Raw genomic sequence first — 25077 nt, forward strand, 5'->3', positions numbered from 1 at the left:
CACCCAGCTTATAGTTCAGACACAGTACCATTTGATCTAATCAGTGATTCACTTCCTGCATAGATCTATGCTAATTGTGACAAAGCTAAGACTAAGTGTTGAGGGTTACCTCTGAGGATTGTCTCTTGTATCATACAGGTATTAGGCAGCATGCAAAGAGATGGATCATGACCATAGAACATAATGATTTATATTTATACCGGATAATATAAAGCAACAAAAGTACATTGGGTTTATGATCTTTTGCAGGTGAGATTCACATTAAATATAAAATGTTCAAATAAACATCAAAGTGACTATTAAATATTTAGTAAACATCAAAGTATAGGTCATCTTTGTATTTTATCTTAACAAGAGCATTGGGAATTCTCAGAATCTTGGTAAAATTAGAAAGTGATAAGTGAAAAAAGATAAGATAGAATCATATCTCAGACAGTTTCTCAGTTTTTATTTGACACTATGGAACAGTTTCTTTCACATTCCTTCCAGTTCATTCAAGTATTATAAGTTTCACTTTGCATTAGAAAGTGCCTAATGCAAAGTGAAAAAATAATTTGCCATTATTTTTTCACTTTGGATCAAATGATCAATGGATCAAATGACTCATGGTGTGAGTTATTTGATCCATTGATCCATTTATTGACTTATGATCCATTTTTGAGGGTGGAATTGGTATGGTAATACAATCTGGATCAATGCCTGATAATTCTCTGGAAGAAGAAAAAATATGCAAGATGAATCGATGTGACAGAAAGGAGGTAACAGAGTTTGTGATGAAGATTGCAATAATTTTGCTTGTAATTTTGATGATGGAGACTGTTCATTGGGTAAGTTTATAAATCAACTTTTAAAGAGGAGATTTGTGTTATAGACTAATGTAGATAATTATTATAGCATACACTGCTGTTTTCATTTTAGTGACAGTATCGGTTACTTGATGTTGGCATAATGAAAATATAACTGCTTGCTTATATTCTCTATAGTGGTGGTAACTTAAAAGCCAATATCTAAGTATAGTTGATTTTTTTACAAAATATGTCTATAACTTGGTATGTGTTTAAAATAATTATTTTAATGTTATGCACTGGCCATATTTAGTATCTTCTGTTCTGTCGATCTCTTTTTGGTCTTCCTTGATTTATGTGAACAGTAGTTGTAACTGATTTCGATTCCTAATTGTAAATTTCTCCAAAATAATGTTCATGCTATTTTTAAATGTATATTTAAAATCTTTATGGCATTATAAAACTCCAGTAATTTCACACAAGATCTTTGTCTTTTTAAGATTTTTGTATGAATTCAGTTACGAAAAAGAGTATTGAACCTTTTGACTTATGATATCATTATTTGATTTTTTCTTCACATAGGAAAATACGAATGTGAGTGTTCTCCCAATTGGAATGGTGCACGGTGTGAGTCATTTGATCCATTCTTTGAGGGTGGAATTGGTATGGTAATACAATCTGGATCAATGCCTGATAATTCTCTGGAAGAAGAAAAAATATGCAAGTTGAATCGATGTGATCAGAAAGGAGGTAACAGAGTTTGTGATGAAGATTGCAATAATTTTGCTTGTAATTTTGATGGTGGAGACTGTTCATTGGGTAAGTTTATAAATCAACTTTTAAAGAGGAGATTTGTGTTATAGACTAATGTAGATAACCATACACTGCTGTTTTCATTTATAGATAATTATATGCTATAATAATTATAGCATACACTGCTGTTTTCATTTTAATGACAGTATTGGTTACTTGATGTTGGCATAATGAAAGAATTAACAGCATCACTGTGTAAAGTATTCAAAATAACAAAGACCTTCATAAAAATGGTGTGACGTGTTATAGTGATTTTTCAAACAGCTGTTTAAAAATAAAAGCAAGGGTCCACGCGGTTAGCCTAGTGGCTTTGCGCTTCGCAACCATATGCCTGGGGAAGGAGTGTCCTTGGTTCGATTCCTGCCGACAACGTGAGGAGCTTAAGGATCTTCCTCAGCCATAGCCAAGTTAGCCGGTCTTGGACGTAGACAGTAGGGTTTTCCCCAGTTTATCTGGGGTTTATCATCCCACAAGCAGGCAAACTGGCCTTGAGAACTCAACACTACAGGCCATAGGATACACCGGGGCATAAGGCTGACCACCTTATCCTGTGAACGGTTTGAGGTCCGACGATTAACTAACCCTCGACACCGCAAGGTAAAAGAGGGTAAAAGGAAGATGATGATGATGATAAAAAGTGAAATAAAACTGAATGTGAGAATTGCAGAGGTATTTCCCTACTGAGTGTTCCTGGCAAGATCTATGCAATTATACTTGAGAAATGATTGAGAAGAATTGTGGAAGAAAAGCTTGGTGAAGAACAAGCTGGATTCAGGCCAAATAGAGGCTGTCAGGATCAGATCTTCACTTTACGACAAATAGTCGAGAAAGCATGGGAATATAACAAAGATCTGTATTTAAGTTTTCTCGCTTTGGAAAAGGCATAAGTCAAGGTGCCAAGAGAGAAGCTATTCAATACACCAGTTATATGGTGTCAATAGGATATTATATCAAGCAATACTTAGTCTTTATTTGAGTTGTAAGTCAGCAGTATATGGATCACATTATGAAGGAAAGTGGTATTAAACATGATATCAGAATTCTAGATGCTAATGTCAGCTCTTTGCTTTATGCGGACGATGTTATACTTCTAAATAAATCTGCTACAAGTTTGCAAGATTCCCTGACTAAATTGAATAACTGTTGTAATAGATATGGTATGAAGGTCACCATTAAAAAGACAAAGACAATAAAAATAGGTAGAATTGTTGAAAATGTCAACTATGTTGTGAACGGGGAACCTGTGGAACAAGTAAAACATTTCTGCTACTTAGGCACAATTTTTACTGAAGATGGTAAATTAAATATGGAAATAGACAACAGAATCAACAGAGCTGGTATGGTAGGCAATCAGTTGAATAAATTCATATGGAATATGAGAGAGAAATTAGTCAGAACACTAAATTAGCTGTATACAAGACAGTGTTCAAACCAGTTTTAACCTATGGATCTGAGAGCTAGGTCAGAAGTAAAACACTTGCCCGAAGACTAGAGACCGCAGATATGAGAGTCCTGAGAAAGATTATAGGTGTGAACAGATGGCATCAATGGCAATATCATATTAAAAACGAGGATATTAGGAAAGAACTTGACATTGTCAGCATCCAGGAGTGCGTTAGCAGAGCTAATCTCAGGTGGTATGGTCACTTAAACAGAATGGGTGAAGAAAGATTAGCAAAACAAGTGTTCTCTGCTAGGTCGGCAGGAAAACGACCCAGAGGAAGACCAAGATATAGGTGGATTGATACGGTACAAAGTGCCTTAAACGATAGAAATATAAGATCTGATAATGTTGGAGTCTTGACAAGTAACAGACTGATTTGGAGGAAAATTGTAGATAGGAAGTTAGTAATGATGTAAATTTTTCATGTAGTACTATCATATCCTGTACACCCCTTGAGGGTACATGTCAGGAATTTGATGATGATGTTTGTTTATTTACTGTGGCTTCAATTTGTTAGTACTGCATTTCATATGAATTTTATTAATGGAGGTCTATAAACATGATTTAAGATGAGAAGATTCCGTTGGTGCTATATTCACTTTAAATTACTGATTGAAAAATGAAAATTTACAGAGAATGGAATATCAATTTTTATTAGCAGCTGTCAATTTTTATTTAGAATCCAGAAATTCCAGAAAAATCTGGTAAAAGGCTTGAGCTAGAGCAAGGTAAGGTGATATGATGCATCCTTCATGAGAGAATGAAATATCTATGCATATTACAAACATAGATGAATAAGCATCAAATTAAGTTTACTGTGAATACTAAATCTTTGTGATTGGATCTAAAATCTGTATATAAGTTTTTGTGATATTAAGTTACTTTTATTTTTTCTTTTCAAATATCTAAATACTGGCAGCTTTCATACTTTATGCAGCCATTCTCTGGCTTATGTAAGCTGTGACTTTTCCATTGGTCATAAAAAAAAAAAATTCCAAGTGCAAACATAGGAGAGATTTCAGAAGCAGGTGATTAAGACAATATCAGAATGAATGAATTACAGAGTTTGGTGGATAGGAAGAAAAGAGTGTGCTGTGATAGACATTTAAGTTAGCAAAGTGATTTTATCAGAGTAATACAAAGGGAATTATAAAAAGAGTAGAAGTTGAGAGGGGAAGAACCAATGGCCATTCCTGGAAGTTGTGTAAGAATGTGGCAAAGTGAGGTGAGGAGTAGATTTTTTACATGGAGAATTGTGGGTGATGTTGTCAGTTGAATGAACTCTCATGATGAGTCTGCTGACCCCATGGAGTATGATAATAACAATAATAATATTATTATAATCAGAAAATAAAGTCAGCATGTACGAAAGTTGCATAAGTATAGCTTATATGTAGGGCAAATGCGGGAAGATAAAACTCATCTTCCATTGTCACAAATTAGACTTGCTGCTTCAACAGTGAACATAGTTATTAAACAGTGCATGCATAGAACACATAAAGGTTTAGCACCTTGAACATAACAAATGATTATAAAGCAGTGCTCTGCAAATAAATGTCCTGTATAAAGGAAGTTTTCAAACCAATTTTCACTTATGGATATGAGAGTTGGACTAGAAATAAAAATTGATTAAAGTAAACTTCAAATTGAGAGAGTGAGATGACAAAAATTAAGAGAGTGAACAGGTGGCATCAATGGCAAAATCATGTTAAAAATGAAGATATTAAAAAGAGCTTGACATTATTGACATTCAAAAATGCATGAGCAGAGCTAATCTGAGGTGGTATAGTCACTTAAACTGAATGCAAAGTTGGTGTTTTTCAGGATTGCAGGAATAGAAAGAAACAGAGGACCACCAAAATTTAGGTGGATTAATGTTGATAGCACCTCAGAGGACAGAAATGTTAGATTTGACAATATTGGAAACCTGCTAATTAACTGATTACTTTAGAAGCCTATAAGAAGTTTGTTTAAACAGAATGGGAGAGGAAAGATTAGCAAAACAAGTGTTCTCTGCCAGGTTGGCAGGAAAAGGACCCGGAGGAAGACCAAGATGGATTTGATATGGTAAAAAGTGCCTTAGAAGATAGAAATATAAGATCTGACAATGTGGGAGCCTTAACAGGTAACAGATTGATTTGGAGGAAAATTGTAGATAGAAAGTTGGTAATGATGTAAATTTTTCATGTAGTACTATCATATCCTGTACATCCCTTGAGGGTAAATGTCAGGAATTTGATGATGAAGATGGTAAGAAGTTTGTAACAATGCAGACTTGTAATACTTTAATACTATCATGTAAAATCATGTAATACTATGTAACACATGTTAGGAATTTGACATTGGCAATGATAGAAGTAGACCATTTTCTTTTACATTTAAAGTGAATAAATAAAAATAAATAAATAAATAGGACTCTCCATACTTGATAATGATGAACTTTGACTTAAAAGCACTTGCAGTGAAGGTGTTGGCTGCTCTCATACAGAGGTGGTATGGATTTTTCTGGTGGTATTACTATCTTCTGTGGATTAGATTTACATGAAATCAAGTTACCTAGCTATGATAGGCTGCTTAGCCCTACATGTTAAGAGAACTAAATAATAAGATGAGAGATGTAATTAAAGGAAAATGTTTACTTTAGTAAAATCTTAATTATTTGTCTTAATTTTATTACTTACCATTCTTTACATTAGGATTTCTGTCTGTTGCATAGTTGGTAGCAGAAATGCCTTCATTGGAAAGATATGAACTGAACTTGACTCTTGTGTAAGATCAAATGACAATTTTATAAATGCTTTTAAACTTGGGTCAGTCAGTTTCATATGGAGTTGATAGTTTTTTTTCCCTGGAAACTTGTATCTCTTTCCCTAACCCTGCAAAGCAGGCAAATTAACAGAAAACACATGTATTGACAGACCTAGTAGAAGTAGATTATGTAAATATGATTAACTGCCTTGTCATTATCAGAAATAGGTGCATGCGCGCGCGCACGCACGCACGCGCGCGCGCACACACACACACACACACACACACACACACACAGTATGGTGCAAAAAAACAATTCTAACTACAAACTGTACTGAAGGAGGTGTCGAAGTTCAGTACTGTTTTTTTTTTCTTTTGTGTCATACTGTGTGCATATATATATATATATAAACCTGATAGGGTTTATGTGAAAGCAATAGTTTATTTGATGCAGACCATGGAAATTAAGTAACTACCTTGTCAATTATTAACTTGGCTTCATATAAATTTATATGATTTATATGAAGCGCCAAGTTACTTAGCTGTTTGGTCTGATACATAAAGGAAGATAACATTTTATTTTTTCACACAATAAGAGTTATATCTGTAATGCAGTTTAACTATATTTACATAATTTCATAAATTGTAGGTATTAATCCTTGGGTGAACTGCACTGCTGCAATCAATTGTTGGAGTGTTTTTCGTAATAATGAATGCAATGAAGAGTGCAATAATATAGACTGCCTGTTTGATGGATTTGATTGCCAACAGAAGCTTATGCCATGCAAGTAAGTAAAAACTAATCATTAATATTTGAATAGTTTTGAATAGTGTTAAAAATTTCTTTATTCAAAGCAGTTTTGTAAGTCTTCTTCAGTGTGTCAGATTATTACTTGAAGTTATTCAAGCAAATGCAAATAAGTTCCTTTTCTCAACTCAACTCCCATTCCACCCATATTAATTCACTATGTTAGCTTCACAATTTTTTTCCCTCCTTGGTTCTGCTCCTAAAAAATTACTATTACTGTTTTGCCATATCAATGCTGTTGGGAAATGAATTTTGGATCTACTTAAAATATCACCATATTTGAATGACACACACACACACATGCACATGCATGCATGCTGCAGCAGTAGCAGAAATTATAGAAGAATTCTGTACTCATTTAATAAAGATTAACAGACATTTTAAATAATTTTGAATATGCAAACTCTACTCGAATAGTACCTGGATTGATGATTGCTCAAAGTATGAGAGACATGCATTTAGCCTCCTTTAAAATAAGTCTTTGCCAATCATTTCTGTTGTTGTTGAAAACATTTACTAAAATAAGTTTTACAAATATTCAAAGCTGTCTTTGAATTTTAATAGCTTCAGTGTTGCCTTTCAAAATTTTCTGAGTTTCTGGAATAAAATAAAACTTGACTGAGATGTCTCACTTGAACACGGAGAGTGCTTTACTTTTGGTTTTGTGTTTTTTATTGAAAAACAGAAACTTGCATGAACTTTCTTGTAGAAATCTTCAACTTTTCTTTTGCATTGCAGAAATGTTTCTCTTCAGTTAAAATTGAGTTATGTGAGTCTATACACACCTTGAGGAAATACACACTTATCATCTTACATACAGGTAATCATTGACCATTTCAAACTAAATTGTGCAGGTTTTAGAATTTTTCAATGTTAGTCATTCAGAGTACAGATTGGGTTTCCCTTTATAAATATTCAAACATTTTGTATATGTCAAGTAGCAGCATCCTCATATGCTATTTTTGCTAAATCACATGTTTTAATAGCAGTTTTTCTGATATATGAACAAAACAAAATAAACACTATGCTCCTACTTGTAGACATCTTAAAAATTTGCCTTAAAAAACAACAACAATAAAAAAACATTAAGTTTTATAGGTTCACCAGTGTTGCAGAGCAGCTCATAGTTTCAATCTTTGATTGAAACTATGAGCTGACTTTGATTCAAACTATGTTAGAAATAAAACCACTGTTTTATTTCTAACAATTTTCAAATCCACAGTGCAAAATTTATTTGAATTGATTGCTAGTTTAGTATGCTTTGTTCATTTCTCTCTTATTAAGAATAAGAGAAAAATTATCCAAAATAATAATAAATTAGCCAGATGAATAATAAATTATTCAACTAACTCCTCATTTATTCTGTTACCTCTTTCCATATTTAATTGCTGTTTTCACTAAAAATGATGCTTAAACTGCTGAAATATTTGACTTGTTCTGCGATTTACCATTAATAATGCAGTTGATGTTTTCTGTGCTCCTGCCTATTTTTATTGCACATTGTCACTAAATTTGTTATACTATTTATTTAGTTCATTTAGAGTCCTGAAGATTATAGAACCCACACACAGTGTGTGTGTGTGTGTTCTATATGCATTGTACAGAGTAACATATAGGTTGTATATTACTCTGTATAATGTTCTGTTTGCACTACATTTCTTTTTCAGATCTACAGAACTTAAATACAGATCCTTGTTATGATGTGCTTGTGCCTGACACCCTCAGTCTTTCCTAAACCTGGATTGTTCTTCCCTACGTTTCTCTTCAAAAGATTTCCTCATCCTCTTCTTAAGTTTGTTTTCATTACACATTACACATATCTGAGTGCATTTACACATAAATTTTATATGGAGTATTCATTAGGGAAATTCCTCTATAATTCTCACTTTCTTTCTTTTTTTTTTTTTTTAACATGAATGGATATATAATGGAAGTTGTACTCCATTTTATTTAGAAGTCAACCCTCTAGCCATGCCTTTTGAGTTATTCGGTGTAACCACCAGTGGCGCACTCAGGATTTAATCTTGGGAGCACTCAAGATTTAATCTTGGATGGGGGGGGGGGGATGAGTTGAGTAGACGATTTGAGAATACACGCTACACATTGCATACGACTTATGACTGAGCATCTGCAGTGATCGCCAATACATAATACCCATGATCTCCTCTGGCCTGGCTCAGGCAAACGAAATAGCACTCGGTCCCCCAAACACTATTTCGTTCGCCGTGCGTTCACGGTGGCCGTGATTCCCGAGAGATGTAGGGTATTCCCACCTTATGTTACCGCTAATTCATAAGTAGTATAGGAGTAGAATACATGACACAACATAAATAAAAAAATTAATTTTATTTAGGAAAAGATTTTTGGAAAATTGTCTAGTGTTTTTCCCTTTTTTTGGGGGAAGCTCCCCATCCCCACCCAGGTGCACCATTGGTAACCACTGTAAAATTTTTATACTGACATGTTTAGCATTTTCGCTTGAATGTTATCCACTCCGCTGCCTTTTTTTGCATTTCATATTTCTAGTAACTTCCCCCTCCCCTTTGATATTGAAATATATATATATATATATATATATATATATATATATTCATTTTTCTAAATTAACTGACTTAAAACCCGAGAATTATAACACAATGACATTTATTTGAAAAAATGCAACATGTTTCGTCAAGAATGACTTCATCAGGCGATAAGAACATAGAAAGATATAAAAGGACACTGAAATTAACATTGACACACTTTAAAGCTATACAGTTATGAAGCCATAATATTCGACTGTAAATTACAGTTATTATGAACTTGAACTACAGTCCGAGTTAAAGTTCTATTGTTGTACACCTGTGCGTGTGTGGAATCACGCGATCTCCAATATCTAATAGTAGAGTTGAAAGAGTCAGGCAAATTATAGCTAAGATTGTTATTCATGTGAAAAGGGTCCAAGGTGATTTCCTTTGACTCGACAATGCGGCGCTCTACCTCATCATGGCAGATGTGTAGGGTTGAAGTTGATGTCCAATTTATTTCATGTTGGTGGCTTTCGTTGTTCGTGTTTATTGAAAGCAGGACATGGCTTGACAGAGCAGTTGCTCTGGTTCTTTTATAAGCATTGTCGCGCTGGTGCTCTTCGAGACGTAGTAAGATAGATTTCTCTGTCTGCCCATAGTAAGGCTTTCTGCATTCACAAGTGACCTTGTATAAACCTGGGAATTGTAGAAGGTTGTGAGGTTGTTTATAGTTGTTGAAGCATGATCTTATTTTTGGCATAGTCGAGAAGCACGTTTTATGTTAAACTTCTTTAGAATTCTACTCAGCATTTTGGATAGTGTGCTGATATATGGAAGACGATATGACCTTTGGAGTCGTCCTATGTCTCTACGTTGCTATGTTGACGGTGGGATAATTGGTTGTTAATATTTTTTAGAGAGTAGCCATTGTTTTTAAAGGTCCATTTAAGATGTTGTAGTTCCTTTTTCAGTTCTTCTTCATCTGACAGTACAGATCTTGCACGATTCGCTAGAGTTGATATAATTCCCAACTTTTGTGCTGGATGGTGATGGGATGACGCATGCAAATATCTGTCTGTATGAGTTGGCTTTCTAAATATAGAGACTTTAATTGATTCAGGCATCTTGGTTAGTTTAACATATAGGAAACAGATGGAACTATTTTCTTCAATCTCCATAGTCAATGTTATATCTTGATGGCGATTGTTTAAGTGGTCGAGAAACTTGTGAAGATTCTCAGTACCATGCTCCCATATGAGGAATATATTGTCCACATATCTAAGCCAAATTTTCGGTTTTAAAGTAAAAGAGGAGATTGCTTTTTGTTCAAAGTCCTCGAAAAAAATGTTGGCTAACACAGGAGAGAGGGGGGGGGGGCTTCCCATAGCTAATCCTTTGACCTGTTTGTATAGTTTACCTTCGAATTCAAAATAGCCAGAGTTTACACAGTGAGATAACAGAGAGAACATTTTATTTGAAATCTTGTTTTTTAAAATATGGAGAACATCCTGTGTCGGAACATTGGTGAAGAGTGCTACCACGTCAAAGCTCACCACGATGTCAGAAGATTTTAGTTTTAGGTCCTTTATTTTAGAGACAAAATCTGTTGAGTTTTTAATATAAGAAGAAGATTTTCCCGCATAAGCTTTTAACGATGATGCCAAATATTTGGATAACCTGTATGTGGGTGAGTCAGGTACATGGGAGGAATTTGATGATGATGATGATGAATCTGTCCACTCTTCCAACCACAAGTTGATAATATTCATTTTCTATTAATTTTAAAATTAATTTTTAACAATATTTAAAAAAAACATGCTTTTTAAATTTAATGTTTTTGTTCTGGTAACCACTGTAAAATTTTTATACTGACATGTTTAACATTTTCGTCTGAATGTCTGACCAGGCCAGCAATAAAATTAAGACAAAATAATTTTGATTAAAAAATGTAAAAAAAAAAAAAAAAATAATTATTTAAAATATTTTTGCTGGCCTGGTCAGTTGAATGATAATGTAGTCTCCTCTCCAACAAACAGGCCATGGGTTTTGGATCCTGCTGTAGGCATGGATGCTTGTGAAGGTCTTTAGGTGGGAGATGAATTTCATCACCTTCTGTGAAACCATTGTCTCACTTATTGAAGTTCATGTTTCATGTTTGGTATGTAGAGCAGGGTTCCTGGATTATGTAAAAAATAATATACCCCCCCCCCCCCCCTCCCTTTAGCTTAGTACATTCATTATTCTAATACACTATAGGTTTGCATTTCATAAGTGGAAGCTATGTAAAAGAAAATGTCTTATTAAAGTTTAAAATTAGCACAAATGCTTGTAAATATAATTAATTTTCGATATGTATGTATTTATTATCAGTGGATTAGATTATGTTTCAGTTATGAAGTGATCTCACATTATCATTTACACTTTGACTTTTAATTGTTCTTAACTTTGACATTGCACTTACCTTGATAATCTTGATGGACCCGTGTTTCACTCAGGATTTCTCCATGAGTGCAGGTCACAAAGATGCCTCCAACGATCTCGATCTTGAGCCTCTCTCTTCCATGTTATACCCATAGATTTTGCTAGTGGATCTTCCCATCTTATAGGTGGTCTTCCTGGTGTTCTCTTTATTCTTGGTTGTCAGTTGAGTATTCTGTATGTCCATCTGTTATCGTTGAGTCTGGCTATGTGACCTGCCGATCTCATCTTGCTTTCATATACTGCAGTTACCACATCTTTTATGCCTGATCTCTTTCTTAGTTCCGTGTTTCTAACATGTTCCATTCTGCTGTTGTTACAGATCCTGCGTTCTATTGGACGCTGAGTTATTCTGAGAGTCTCTTCTTCTTTTCTTGTTGTGTTCCATGTTTCTGATCCATATGTGAATGATGGTAGAATATCACTATTAAATAGTTTTGTCTTCGAAGAGATATCAAGATTTGGATCAGTAAGTGTTTCTTTTAGTCTGTTGAACGATAGCCATGCAGCTTTCTTTCTTTTTTCTAGTTCTTCAGATAAATCGTTATTCATGTTTATTGTTTGTCCTAAGTACAGGGTGTTCGGGATAAATTTGACATATTTATAATTAATTATATTTTTCCGTAAGTTACATGTATTAACACACACTTCTCTTCATTTAAAAGTTTGGACTCTTCTTCATTCATATACAAGATGTCAGAAAGGATGGATAGCTGGAACCCACCTGAATCATGGAAGAGAATAACTTGTATCATGATGATTCGTGCCTGCCATCAAAATAAGGATATTACGACTGCTGCCCAATGCTCCCTGAATACAGTAAAAACAATCAGGCATGAACTAGAGACTTGCAATGGTGACTACGAGGATGTAGCAAGAAGAAAGATCCCTAGCAGACGATCTGATTGCGTTCGTACAGCAGAATTCCTCCCAAATCTGCAGGAACAGGTGTTGAAGAACCCTGGCATTGGAATTCGGGCTTTGTTCGTGGAGTTGCTAACTGTAGTCAAGCCCTGGATAACAAGGGTAGCCAATGGTAGGCCGTATGTATGGCAGCAGGATTCGGCCCCTTGCCACACCTCTGGGAAAAGTCAAAAATGGTTGTCTGAAAATTTCTACGACTTCACCAGTCCAAATGTTTGGCCTCCAAACTCCCCAGACCTTAACCCCATGGATTATTTTGTATGGGGCGCAGTTGAAAAAGACACCAATCGCACTTCCAGTAATACAAAAGCCCAGTTAATGGATAAAATTAAAACAGTTTTTGCGGCCCTTCCCAGGGAGACTGTAGCATCAGCTTGTTCGAGGTTCCGAAGCAGAATTGAAGCTGTGATCGATGCTAATGGTGGTTATTTTGAGTAAATCTTGTTGATAGTATTGTAATTAACTCTGCCTGTAATGTTTTTTTGTCAATTCATTAAATTTAATAGATACAAAGAAGACTTTCTTTTTCCTTACGAAACTGTCAAATTTATCCCGAACACCCTGTACTTGTTTGAGTCAACTTGTTCTATAGGGATGTTATCAATACACAGGTGACTGTCACTTGTGTAGATGTTTTTGATCTATTTTGTTTTTTCTAGATTCATTTCTAAGCCTATCTTACTGCTGTTTGTGTATACTTTTTCACCCATTTCTTCTAGGTTTTTTGGTTTCGGGATAGTACTACATCATTGGCAAACATAAGAATTTGTAGCTTTTCACCATCTGTACTTATTCCTCCATTTAGGTCTATTTTTTTCAGAATGTATTCTAAAGTGCTGGTAAATAGATTTGGGGAGATCACATCGCCTTGGTGGACCCCTCTCTTTATATCTATATTTATAGGTGGATCAAATAGAGTTATTTGTGTGGTCTGATTTTTGCTAATTTCTTTTATCATGTGGATATAAGTAGGGTTCACATTTATTTCCAGTAAGGCACTGATGACTGCATTGTGTTCTATGGTATCAAATGCTTTTTTAAAATCAATAAAGAGGAAACATAGAGGGATTCAGTATTCTCTGCATTTTTCTGTTAGTTGTGAAATGACCTGGATATGATCTATTGTGGAGAAGCCTATTCTGAATCATGCCTGCTCTCTGCTGGAGTTGTCTTCCAGAGTGTTTTGTATTCTGTTCATGATCTTATATATGTGAGAGAGTAGACAGATTGGACGATAGTTTTTTGTCTTCCTTGTTCCCTTTTTTGAATAGAAGTATGGTTTTTGAGGTTTTCCATTCCTCTGGAATCTTTCTTTCTTTGAAGTACCACGTGAATCTGGCAGCCAAGGTTTTGAAAATAATTGGTCCACCTTCTTGGATTTCTTCAGCCTTAACATGATCAAGTCCTGAGGCTTTACCTTTACTCATTTTCTTAAGGACATGTTCTATTTCTTCTGGAAGTACATCTGGTATATTGCTTGGTTTTGGAATGATAGATTCTGAAACTTGGCACTTAGTTGAATAGAGATCATTATAAAAATTCTGCATTTTCTTCTATCCTTTTTCTATTAGTATGCCTTTCTCCGTTTTAATCCTGTAAAGCAGATGGAATTGACTGTTTAAAATTTAAGTCTTTCTCTGTTTTTTTCAGCTGGTTTTTGCCTACACTGCTTCTCTTAATTTTTGTATCCTGAAAGCTTTATAGTCTTCTGGAAATCTTTTCCTTGGTAACTTACAGATAATTTTGTATTCTAGAAAATTTTCTTCAGTTCTTTTCTCTTTTTCAGTAGTTCTATAGTTTGAGGTGAGAATTGTTCTCTTTTCTTTTGTTTCACAGGAATTTCTGATTTTTTTTCTTGCACTTGTTGAATTTATTAATAAAGTCAATATAGTCATCATTTATGTAACAGTTTTTAATAGTCCATTCGGTCTCTTCTATGTACTTCCTGAACTTGTGGTAGTCTATTTGTTTGGGTTGTCTTTTATGGTTTGATGTTGCCCTGATATGTTGTTCTTTTTTGTGGTCTATTTTGTGGTCTATTCTTATAATGGCTCTGAGGAGTCTGTGGTCAGAATCTATGTTGAAGTATGTTTCGCCTATTGTACCAACATTTTGTACCAGTCTTTTACAGTCTGTTAAAATGTAGTCAATTTCATTTTTTGTGTCTGCATTCGGTGATTGCCAAGTCCATCTTCTTCCTAGGCATTTGTTGAAAAAAGTGTTCATGATAAAGAGTTGTTCAGCTGCAGCAAATTCAGTTAATCTCTCAACTCTTCTATTTCTTTCTCCTAGGCCATGTGATCCTATAAACTTTTCATCTTCTTTTTCCACATCCTATTTTGGCATTGAAGTCACCACCAACGAATGTATATGTTGACTTGTAATTTAATGCCTGTTCAAGATTCATGTAAAAATTTTCTATTTCTTGATTATCAGCTACAGATGTTGGAGCATAGCAGGATATTAATTTTATTGTTATATTGTTCTCTATTCCAATTATGAGTTCACCTATTCTTTCAGATATGATGTTACAAGAAAGGATCGACTTGGTGAGCTTAGATTTAACAATGAAGCCCACTCTGCCTTGTTTGAGGATGCTCTGAGGAGTATCTGTGAGCCATTGTACCATCTTGCTGTCAGTTCTTTCAATCTTTTTGTTTCATTCACTAGCAGGATATCCAAGTTGATATTGGTTAGTTCTTTGATTAATAAATCTATTCTGTAGTTTCTTGCCAAAGTTTGAGTGTTGAGGGTACTGATTGCCATTTTCATAGATTTAAGAGGCAGCTTGTTTTCATCTGTGAGATTCTAGCACCCATGGCCACACTCAGTGCCTTACTGCCACTGTAGAAAGGTGAGTGTGGGCCAGGCAGGACTCGGGGCCATTTCTGTTGTTGTGGACGCATATACACTTCTCCTGACTCTGGCAAGTGTTTGCCAGAGCTCTGTTAGTGATGTTGGGTCCAGGACCGATAGTGGTTAGGATTCCCAACACCCCAGGGTGCACCACGGGGAGATAGAGTTGGACATTGCACTATCAGTTTACTATAGATATTCTGAATATCTATAGTAAACTGATATACTTTGCTTATATAAATGCTATGTTTCTTCTTTTAATAACTTAGAACATTATTTTTTAAAAATGTTTTCTTTTAATATTTAATTAGTGAACACTATGATACATACTGCTTGAAAAATTATGCTAATGGCCACTGTGATTATGGATGCAACAGTGAAGAATGTAACTGGGATGGCTTAGATTGTGAACCTGATCCACCACAACTGGCAGTTGGCACTTTGAAGATGATTGTTCTTATTGAGCCAGAGGTAATATTTGATATTTTTGAACTGCTGTATGAAAATAATGTTCACAATTTATCTGTTTCATATTAACCTATGAAATGAGTATCTTAATGCCATGAAAATATAATCACATTTCTGTAATTCCTATTCCTTATAAGTTAATTTAATGTATGTATATTTGCTGGTATGATATATATATACAGGGCCAGCTGGAGGTTTTGTGGGGCCTCAGGAAAAAGTTATTAGTGGGATCATCGAAAAATCATATAAATTTTATTAAACATAATTTATGAATTATTTCCTATTGCTTTTATCAAAAATAATTAATAATTCTGTTATTAATTATTAATTCTATTATAGAATAAAAAAATTCTATTATCAAATTTTCTTAGCAAATTGAAAGTGTGGGCCCTTCTGAGCGCAGGGCCTTGGTCTAAGGCCCGAAAAACTTGTCTGAGCTGGCCGTATGTGTGTGTGTGTGTGTGTGTGTGTGTGTGTGTGTGTGTGTGTGTGTGTGTGTGTGTGTGTGTGTGTGTGTCAGCAAGTGAAGGAACCATGTGACATGATAAGACCATCAAATAAGCATACACCAATGCAACAGCAACAATTCATTTCAGTGGAAACATCTCCACTGTGTAGAAATATAGAGAGATATATAAGACAAGGTGACACAATATTTCCATAACTATTCACAGCACGCCTAGAAGAAATATTCAAACTTCTTGATTGGGAAGAAAAAGGTCTGAAGGCGGGAAGATATTTAAGCCATTTACACTTTGCATATAACATAGTTATTTTTATCTCAAGTCCATGTGAATTACAGATTCGTATCTGTGGAGTACAAATTGTTAACAAAACAGTTAACTTAAAGATTAATCTAAAGAAACCCAAGTCATATTCAATAGCTATCACAAGAACCAGGAATAATAAAAATCAATGATGATGAAATTGAACAAGTGGATCATTATGTATACCCCTAGGACAATAGATATTAATGGATCAAATACCATGGAAGAAGCCGACAGTGCTTGGGTGAAAAGCACGTAGAAAATTATAGTCAATATTCAAAAGCCAATTATCACTATCCCTGAAGAGGTAATTTTTAGTCAGTGTATTTTCTCTACATTGACATATGGCTGCAAGACATGGACATTAAATGTAAAGGAAACTCAAAATCTAAACACATCACAATTTAGTATGGAAGGATTTATGCTTGGTATCACAAAACTGGATTGCAAAAAAATACTTGGATAATATCAGAAATCAAAGTCTCTGATATTCATACTCACCCATGTACTAATGTATTCTAGGTTTACAGCCTTTCATTGTTATATTAAAAAAAAAAAAATTCTATATTATGTTGAAATTGCTTAAGTGACTCAACCTGTAAGTTGTTTGGCTAAAATATGAATAACATAGTGCGCATTCAATTTTTGTATGATTGGAATGAAATTCTTAGCGGGAGGGGACAAAAAACAACCTAAGAAATAGCCCTATTTCAAATTTAGTCAAAATTAGTTGAATGTTACTTGCAGAGGTGTTGGTAGGGGCATTGTCATCCTCTCCCCATGCTGCCACATTATTTTAGTCTGATTATGTTGAATTTCTCAGGGATCTTCAGCAATGTAAGAAAAAACTGCATTCCAAATTCAGTTGAAATCATTGAAATGATACAACTTGTAGAGATATAAGTTGTATCATTTCAGAGGAGGAGGAGGAGAAAAAAAAAGAAAAATAATTTTTTCAATGTGTTTCATGATTTTTAAACTCTTTTGGTTTTAATTAATTGATATTTGTGCTTCAAATTTGGCAGACTGCATCCTGCTGAACACTTGTTAAATGAAAGTGATAGATCAATAATATTCGACTTAGAACTATAGTTTCATCATCAAATTCCTGACATGTACCCTCAAGGGGCGTATAGGATATGATAGTACTACATGAAAAATTTACATCATTACTAACTTCCTATCTACAATTTTCCTCCCAACCAGTCTGTTACTTGTCAAGACTCCAACATTATCAGATCTTATATTTCTATCGTTTAAGGCACTGTGTACTGTATCAATCCACCTATATCTTGGTCTTCCTCTGGGTCATTTTCCTGCCAACCTGGTAGAGAACACTTGTTTTGCTAATATTTCCTCGCCCATTCTGTTTAAGTGACCATACCACCTGAGATTAGCTCTGCTAAGACATTCCTGGATGCTGACAATGTCAAGTTTTTTCCTAATATCCTCGTTTTTAATATGATATTGCCATCAATGCCATCTTTTCACGCCTCTAATCTTTCTCAGGACTCTCATATCTGCGGTCTCTAGTCTTTGGTCAAGTGTTTTACTTCTGACCCAGCTCTCGGATCCATAAGTTAAAACTGGTTTGAACACTGTCTTGTATACAGCTAATTTAATGTTCCGACTAATTTCTCTCTTATTCCATATGAATTTATTCAATTGACTTCCTACCATACCAGCTTTGTTGATTCTGTTGCCTATTTCCATATTTAATTTACCATCTTCACTAAAAATCGTGCCTAAGTAGCTGAAATGTTTTACTTGTTCCACAGGTTCTCCATTCACAACACAGTTGACATTTTCAATGATTCTACCTATTTTCATTGTCTTTGTCTTTTTATTGTTGACCTTCATATCATATCTATTGCAACAGTTATTCAATTTAGTCAGAGATTCTTGCAAACTTGTAGCAGATTTATTTAGAGGAATAACATCGTCCGCATAAAGCAAAGAACTGACATTAACATCTTCAATTTTGATATCATGTTTAATACCACTTTCCTTCATAATGTAATGTGATCCATATAGATTATGAATAACAGAGGGGATAATGTACATCCTTGTCTCACACCAGATTTAACATTAAACCATCTTCCTTTACTTCCTTCAATTCTAACTGCTGACTTACAACTCAAATAAAGACTAAGTATTGCTTGACATAATGCCCCATTGACACCATATAACTGTCGTGTTTTGAATAGCTTTTCTCTTGGCACCTTGTCATATGCCTTTTCCAAATCGACAAAACTTAAATACAGATCTTTGTTATATTCCCATGCTTTCTCAACTATTTTGTCGTAAAGTGAAGATCTGATCCTGACAGCCTCTATTTGGCCTGAATCCAGCTTGTTCTTCACCAAGCTTTTCTTCCACAATTCTTCTCAACTGTTTCTCAAGTATACTTGCATAGATCTTGCCCGGAACACTCAGTAGGGAAAGATCTGTTGAATGGTAAAAAAACACTCAACAGGCTTACAGTCAGGAAGAAAAAGCCATCAAAGGCTTGAAATGTGGAAAGGCAGCAGGAGTAGATGATATTCGACCATAAATGCTGAAGTATGGTGGTATAAAAGTCTTACAGTGGTTGCACTGTATAGGTCAGAAGGCCTGGACAGAGGGATGAATTCCTGATGATTGGAGTAGAGCTTTAATAGTGCCCATATATAGCTCTCTAATTCTCACATTCAGTTTTATTTCCCTTTTTATATATGGGTACTATTAGAGCTCTACTCCAATCATCAGGAATTCCTCCCTCTGTCAGGCCTTCTGAACTATGCAGTGCAACCACTGTAAGACTTTTATACCACCATACTTCAACATTTCTGGTCGAATGTCATCTACTCCTGCTGCCTTTATACATTTCAAGCCTTTGATGGCTTTTTCTACTTCAAGTATGGATATGAATTCCTGACTGTATGCCTGTTGAGTGTTTTTTACCAGTGTTCTATCATTGCTTGTTTCATTTAGCAATTTTTTGAAGTAATTACTCCATACTTCAAGGATATCTTTTTCTCCCGTTTTCATGTCACCTTTATCATCGCTAACATCTCTAACTCCTCTTTTCTCCGTTTCTAAGCTTCTTCATCAATCTCCAGAATATTTTGCCACCTTTTTGATATTTATTTTCTATGTTCTTGCCAAAGTCCTCCCATGACTTTTGTTTAGCTAGTTTTACACAGTGTTTAGCTTTCTTACATTTGTCTCTGTATTCTCTAAGAGCACAAGCTGACTTATTTGCCAAGAACTTTTGATATGCTTTCTTCTTTTCCTTCACTGCCTCTTTAACTTCCTGTGTCCACCATGGAGTTCTGATTTTTCTATCCTTGCAGACAACCTCCCTCTCTGGCTGAATCAATCAGGGTTTTCTTCAAGGTTTCCCACTGAATCTCCAATGTTTGGTTCTTGTTCTCAACCTCTTTCATTTTTTTTCAGCAATCTTTGTGTATTTTATTCTACAGTTCACATCTGAGAGCTGTTCAACTTTTATTTGCTTTAAAACTTTCTTACATGTCATTCTTTTCAATATGAAATTCAATTTTATCCTGCTCAAGACTAAATAGTGATCACTTACAATTTCAAATCCTCTGTACACCCTGGTGTCCTGCACCAGGGAGAAAACATTGCTCTCAACAATAACATAGTCAATGAGACTTTTCTTATTCTTTGCCTCTTTTCTCCATGCGAATTTGTGCACATTTTTATGTTGGAACATGGTGTTAGTAATAATCAGTCCATGTCCTGAGCAGAAATCCAACAGGTATTTGCCATTATTATTAGCTTTGCTCTTTTCTCCAAATTTTCCCAAAACATTTTTGTATGTCTGACAATCACTTCCTGCTCTGCTATTTAGATCCCCAACAAGAGCCAACTTTTCCTTTTTCATTGTGTCAGTAGCTTTCTCTATAGCCTCAGAAAATTCCTCCATTTCTACTTTAGTAGAGCCTTATTATTATTATTATTATTATTATTCTTCAGGCCTCCATGGGATCAAAAGACCCATCGTGGGAGGTCCTTCCTAAGAACATAAAGTCTGTCAAGATTCATCGAGGGGAGGTCCCCCCTAAGAAACACAAAGTCTATCATACCACTCCTTAAACTCATTGACTGTTCTCACTCTCACCACTCCATCAGGCAAAGCTTTCCACGGTTCGACCACCCTACATGCAAAGAAACCATTCCTCACCCTCTTACTCACAGTTTCCTTTCGTAACTTCCAGGGATGGCCTCTTGTCATCACTCCTTCCCGCTGTTCAACCAAGCGAAAGAACTCCCCAGTGTCAACCCTGTAACCTCCTCTCACCAGTTTAAAAGGCTCAATCATATCACCTCTCCTTCTTCTATCCACCAAACTCTGCAGTTCACATTCCCTCAGCCGATCCTCATAACTATCCTTGTTCAGTCCTGAAACCATCTTTGTCATCCGTCTTTGTATCCTTTCCACAGTTAATTTATCCCCTTCAAATCCTGGGGACCAAATCTGAGAACAATAGTCTAAGTGTGATCTGATCAGAGACTTATACAATGGAATGATAACCCTTTTATCTCTGCAGGTCAGTGTCCTTCTCATAATTGCAGCAATCCTCTGTGTTACCTTCACCACCTTTGCAATATGTCCCCTAAATTTCATGGTTCTATCAATCATCAATCCCAGATCTCTTGTCTCCCCTACTTCCTCCAGTATAACTCCTCCCATAGAGAATGCAGCATCCCATCGATGTTTCCCAAACCTCAAGAACTTACATTTTGCTGCATTAAACTGATACCCCCATTCATTTGCCCATCCATCTAGCTTATTCAAATCCTCTTGCAGGGCTACCACATCTGCACTATTACTAATAATCCTTCCCAGCTTTGCATTATCCGCAAACAACTGAATATCCCCTTGCAATCCACTGGCAATGTTATTGATATAAAGGTTAAACAATATAGGTCCTAGTACTGAGCCCTGTGGGATCCCACTTATAACCCTCTGCCTCCTTGAAACTGCTCCACCATACACAACTCTCTGATACCTATCAGACAGCCAATCCTGAATCCAGCTGACCAATCTGACATCCAGACCCATGTGCTGCAACTTAAATATCAGCTTATCATGTGGCACCCTGTCAAATGCCTTCGCTAAGTCTAAGAAAATTTCAGTATATGCCTTTCCCTCATCTAATGTTCTTGTAACTTTATCATAAAAGGCTAGCATATTGCTAAAACAAGAGCACCCTTCACAAATCCATGTTGACTCTCACAGATAACATTACCCTCATCTGCTCAATGCTGTATACGGTCCCTCACTACTTTCTCCAAGATCTTAACAACAACTACTGATGACACACAGACTGGCCTATAATTAGACACTTCCAGTCTGTTACCACCCTTATGCAATGGCACTATCTTACCTTCCTTCCATTCCCTGGGCACCTTTCCTGCAGCCAGACTTTCATTGAAAAGCCAGGTTAAAGGCACTGTCAGTTCCCTAGCACATTCTCTCAAAACTCATGATGAAATACCATCCAGTCCCATAGCTTTACTGACATCCAGAGTACTCAGTATCTGAAACACACTCTCCTCCTGTACCTCTAAACCTCGAACCAGCCCTATCCCTCTAGCATTAAAACTGACTCCTCTAGGATGAAATACTCCGATAAAGTGTTCATTGAACAATTCCACTATGTCCTCTGCATCAGTCACTCTATTCCCATTTTTATCCCACAATATCATTCTTCCACAGTCATTTCTCCTCCTACTGGCCACATAGCTAAAAAATTTCCTAGGATTTTCCTTGGATCTAAGGGCCAATCTTTTCTCATATTCCAGTTTCGCCTTCCTTAACATACTAATCACTCTTCTGGCCTGTGTCTTATATTCTTCATGCATCTTCTCTTCACCTGTCTCCTTATATCTCTTCCATAGCCTCTTTTTCGCATGCAATTTCTGTTTAATATTGTTTGTCATCCACTTTACTCCAAATTGTGTCCTCTTCTTCACTCGTGGTATACAATTTACCATTGCTGCTAACAAATATTCTTTCACAATTTCCCACGCACTAATGATATCTCAGCCTTCCAATTCCTCCCTCCATGAAACTTCCCGAAGTTGACATCTAAGACTATTATAATCACCTGCTTTATAATTCCACATAAGTTCCCGTCTCTTTGTAGAGACGGGAACTTATGAGTAAAGTAATGTGGGCAAATATGAGAATAGGGAACTGGACAATGAGACTTATTTGTTCCTATGGTCCCACATAAGCAACATGTAACAGAGGGAACAAGAGGTTCAAGAGTTTTGGATTTGGTTATAGCATCAGGAGAGATGTCATCTCAGTTATTATCAACTCTTCTGATGCTATAACCAAATCCAAAACTCTTGAACCTCTTGTTCCCTCTGTTACATGTTGTTTATGTGGGACCATAGGCACAAATAAGTCTCATTGTCCAGTTCCCCATTCTCATATTTGCCCACATTACTCTACTTGAGACTGCCTGCCATTCAAGAAGATTAGCCTCGTATTTAGTGTTGAATACTATGGCTACTCCTTCTTTTCCTTGATTGTCATTGCCTGAATATAACATTTTGTATTTATTGCTCAGAAAGATCTCACCAGTTTTTGTATTTTTTGTTTCAGTCACCCCTATTATGTCAATCTGGTACTTATCTAATTCTTCAGCTAGCTCCATTTCTTTGCCATTCAGGCTTCTTAATGTTGATAGTACAGATCTTTAACTCTGTTGATGTTGAGTTTGGGTGTGCTTTCAGATTTGTTCCAGGTTAAATTCCAGGCTGACTTTTTGCTGTTCGCCCTAGTTCCCTGGTGAAAAGAACGGGGGCCTTGTTTAACCAGGCGATGCCCCAGCCGGCATGAAATTTTGTCATGTTGTACCATCATTTTGCATATTGGTTTAAGCCAATAAGAATACAATTTGGTTGGCTAAATCCCAAATTCCAGCCCATCCTCGTTCGTTCAGTATCCAGGTAGATACCCAACAGGGTGCACCACGAGAAGGTGAGGATTGGACATTAGGTCAGAAGCCCTGGTTGGTTCTCTGCATTTCTTTAAAGACTATGTGGAGGTCTCCTCTCAGTTATACAGCTTTGACCCTCAAGCATCCCACTATAGTTTCAGAAAATTAAATTTCACGATTCTTGTAATAAGAGTAGTCAATGACTTGTGACTGTACTTGGCTGCTTCGGATCACTGTTATAACTCTTCATTAATCAACCTTTTATACCTAGATAGCCTGGATATAAATAATTCAAAAACGTGATCCCACTGCTGTAAAGGAGAAATAGAATATGAAGAATAAATTAAATAATTAAATGTAAAACATGCAAAAATTCAAAAACAAAGCACTAGTAAACATTTGCATGAAATTTCAGTGTAATCAAGAATTAAAATAACACACACACACACACACACACACACACATACACACACACACACACACACACACACACACACACACACACACACACACACACACACACACACACACACACACACACACACACAAAAAAAATAGCTAGTGTTACTAGATTTTAGAAAGGAAAAGTGGTTTAAAATTTAAAGATTTGGCAGGAGACTGATAAATCGAGAATTAAATCCGCCCGAAAGCAGAATCTCTTCAAAAATGTCAGAAATTTTATTTCACTTCAACATGAGTGAATGTATGCCCATATGCTTGCCCTGAAATAGCAATGAGAAATTTCATATTGATAATAATTCTTTATTTCACATGCCATCTAATTAGAATTGTTTTCCTTTATTTATTTAATTATTTTATTATTATTATTTTTGTTTCATACAGGTGTTTTACAACAACACTGTTCCATTTCTGAGGGACATAGGACATGCATTGAGAACAATTGTTCGCATTAAGGTAGATAAGAATGGAAATCTCATGATCTATCCATGGCAGGCCAGAGACATGTCTGCTGGTTCTGGATGGTATTTACCCAGTCCACGTTCTGGGTTAGTATATCTATATCTATCTATTTATCTATATATATTTATTTCATATGTTTGTAATTTTCTCATTCTTATCTATACAAAGAAAAAAGTTGTTCTAATTTATAGTCAGCTGTTGCCTGAATGTCATCTGCAGCAAAATGTTTACATAACATTGTTATTATGTAAACATTCGATCACCTTATTAAAACAATGTTGTAAAACTAAGTTGGACATTTGTATATAAGAATAAGTAATGATGTATTGGAAAAAATGTTAAGCAGAGTGACTAAGTTAATAATCAACTGAATATCTACCTATATTAGAGAAGATCAGTTTGAAATTTATGAAGCTGATGGGAATCATATATAAGGATATTTTTCTAGGAAATGCACAATTTTAAGCAAATCAAAAGTTATTGGTGTCACTCAGGAGACCTAAAGTAATTTAAAAAGTACACTTTGCTCACTAGAGCAGAGTTTCCAGATTATCTAACTCTTAGCCTATCCATGATTCTAAGTTGCTATTGGTATT

At 35.5% G+C, this 25077-nt stretch overlaps 1 protein-coding gene across 1 annotated transcript in view; it reads left to right on the forward strand.

Moving 5' to 3' along the window:
• LOC150103769 (uncharacterized) overlaps positions 1-25077 on the forward strand; it is a 230117-nt gene that overhangs the window by 171404 nt on the left and 33636 nt on the right. Inside the window, 4 exon segments of the mRNA XM_090397146.1 lie at positions 1368-1604; positions 6440-6578; positions 15675-15834; positions 24404-24567. Coding sequence (XP_090253272.1) covers positions 1368-1604; positions 6440-6578; positions 15675-15834; positions 24404-24567 — 700 coding nt within the window.

The sequence above is a fragment of the Typopeltis vanoorti genome, chromosome 8, assembly GCF_054136105.1.
Source record: "Typopeltis vanoorti isolate ZY-2024b chromosome 8, IOZ_Tvanoo_1.0, whole genome shotgun sequence".
Taxonomy (NCBI): domain Eukaryota; kingdom Metazoa; phylum Arthropoda; class Arachnida; order Uropygi; family Thelyphonidae; genus Typopeltis; species Typopeltis vanoorti.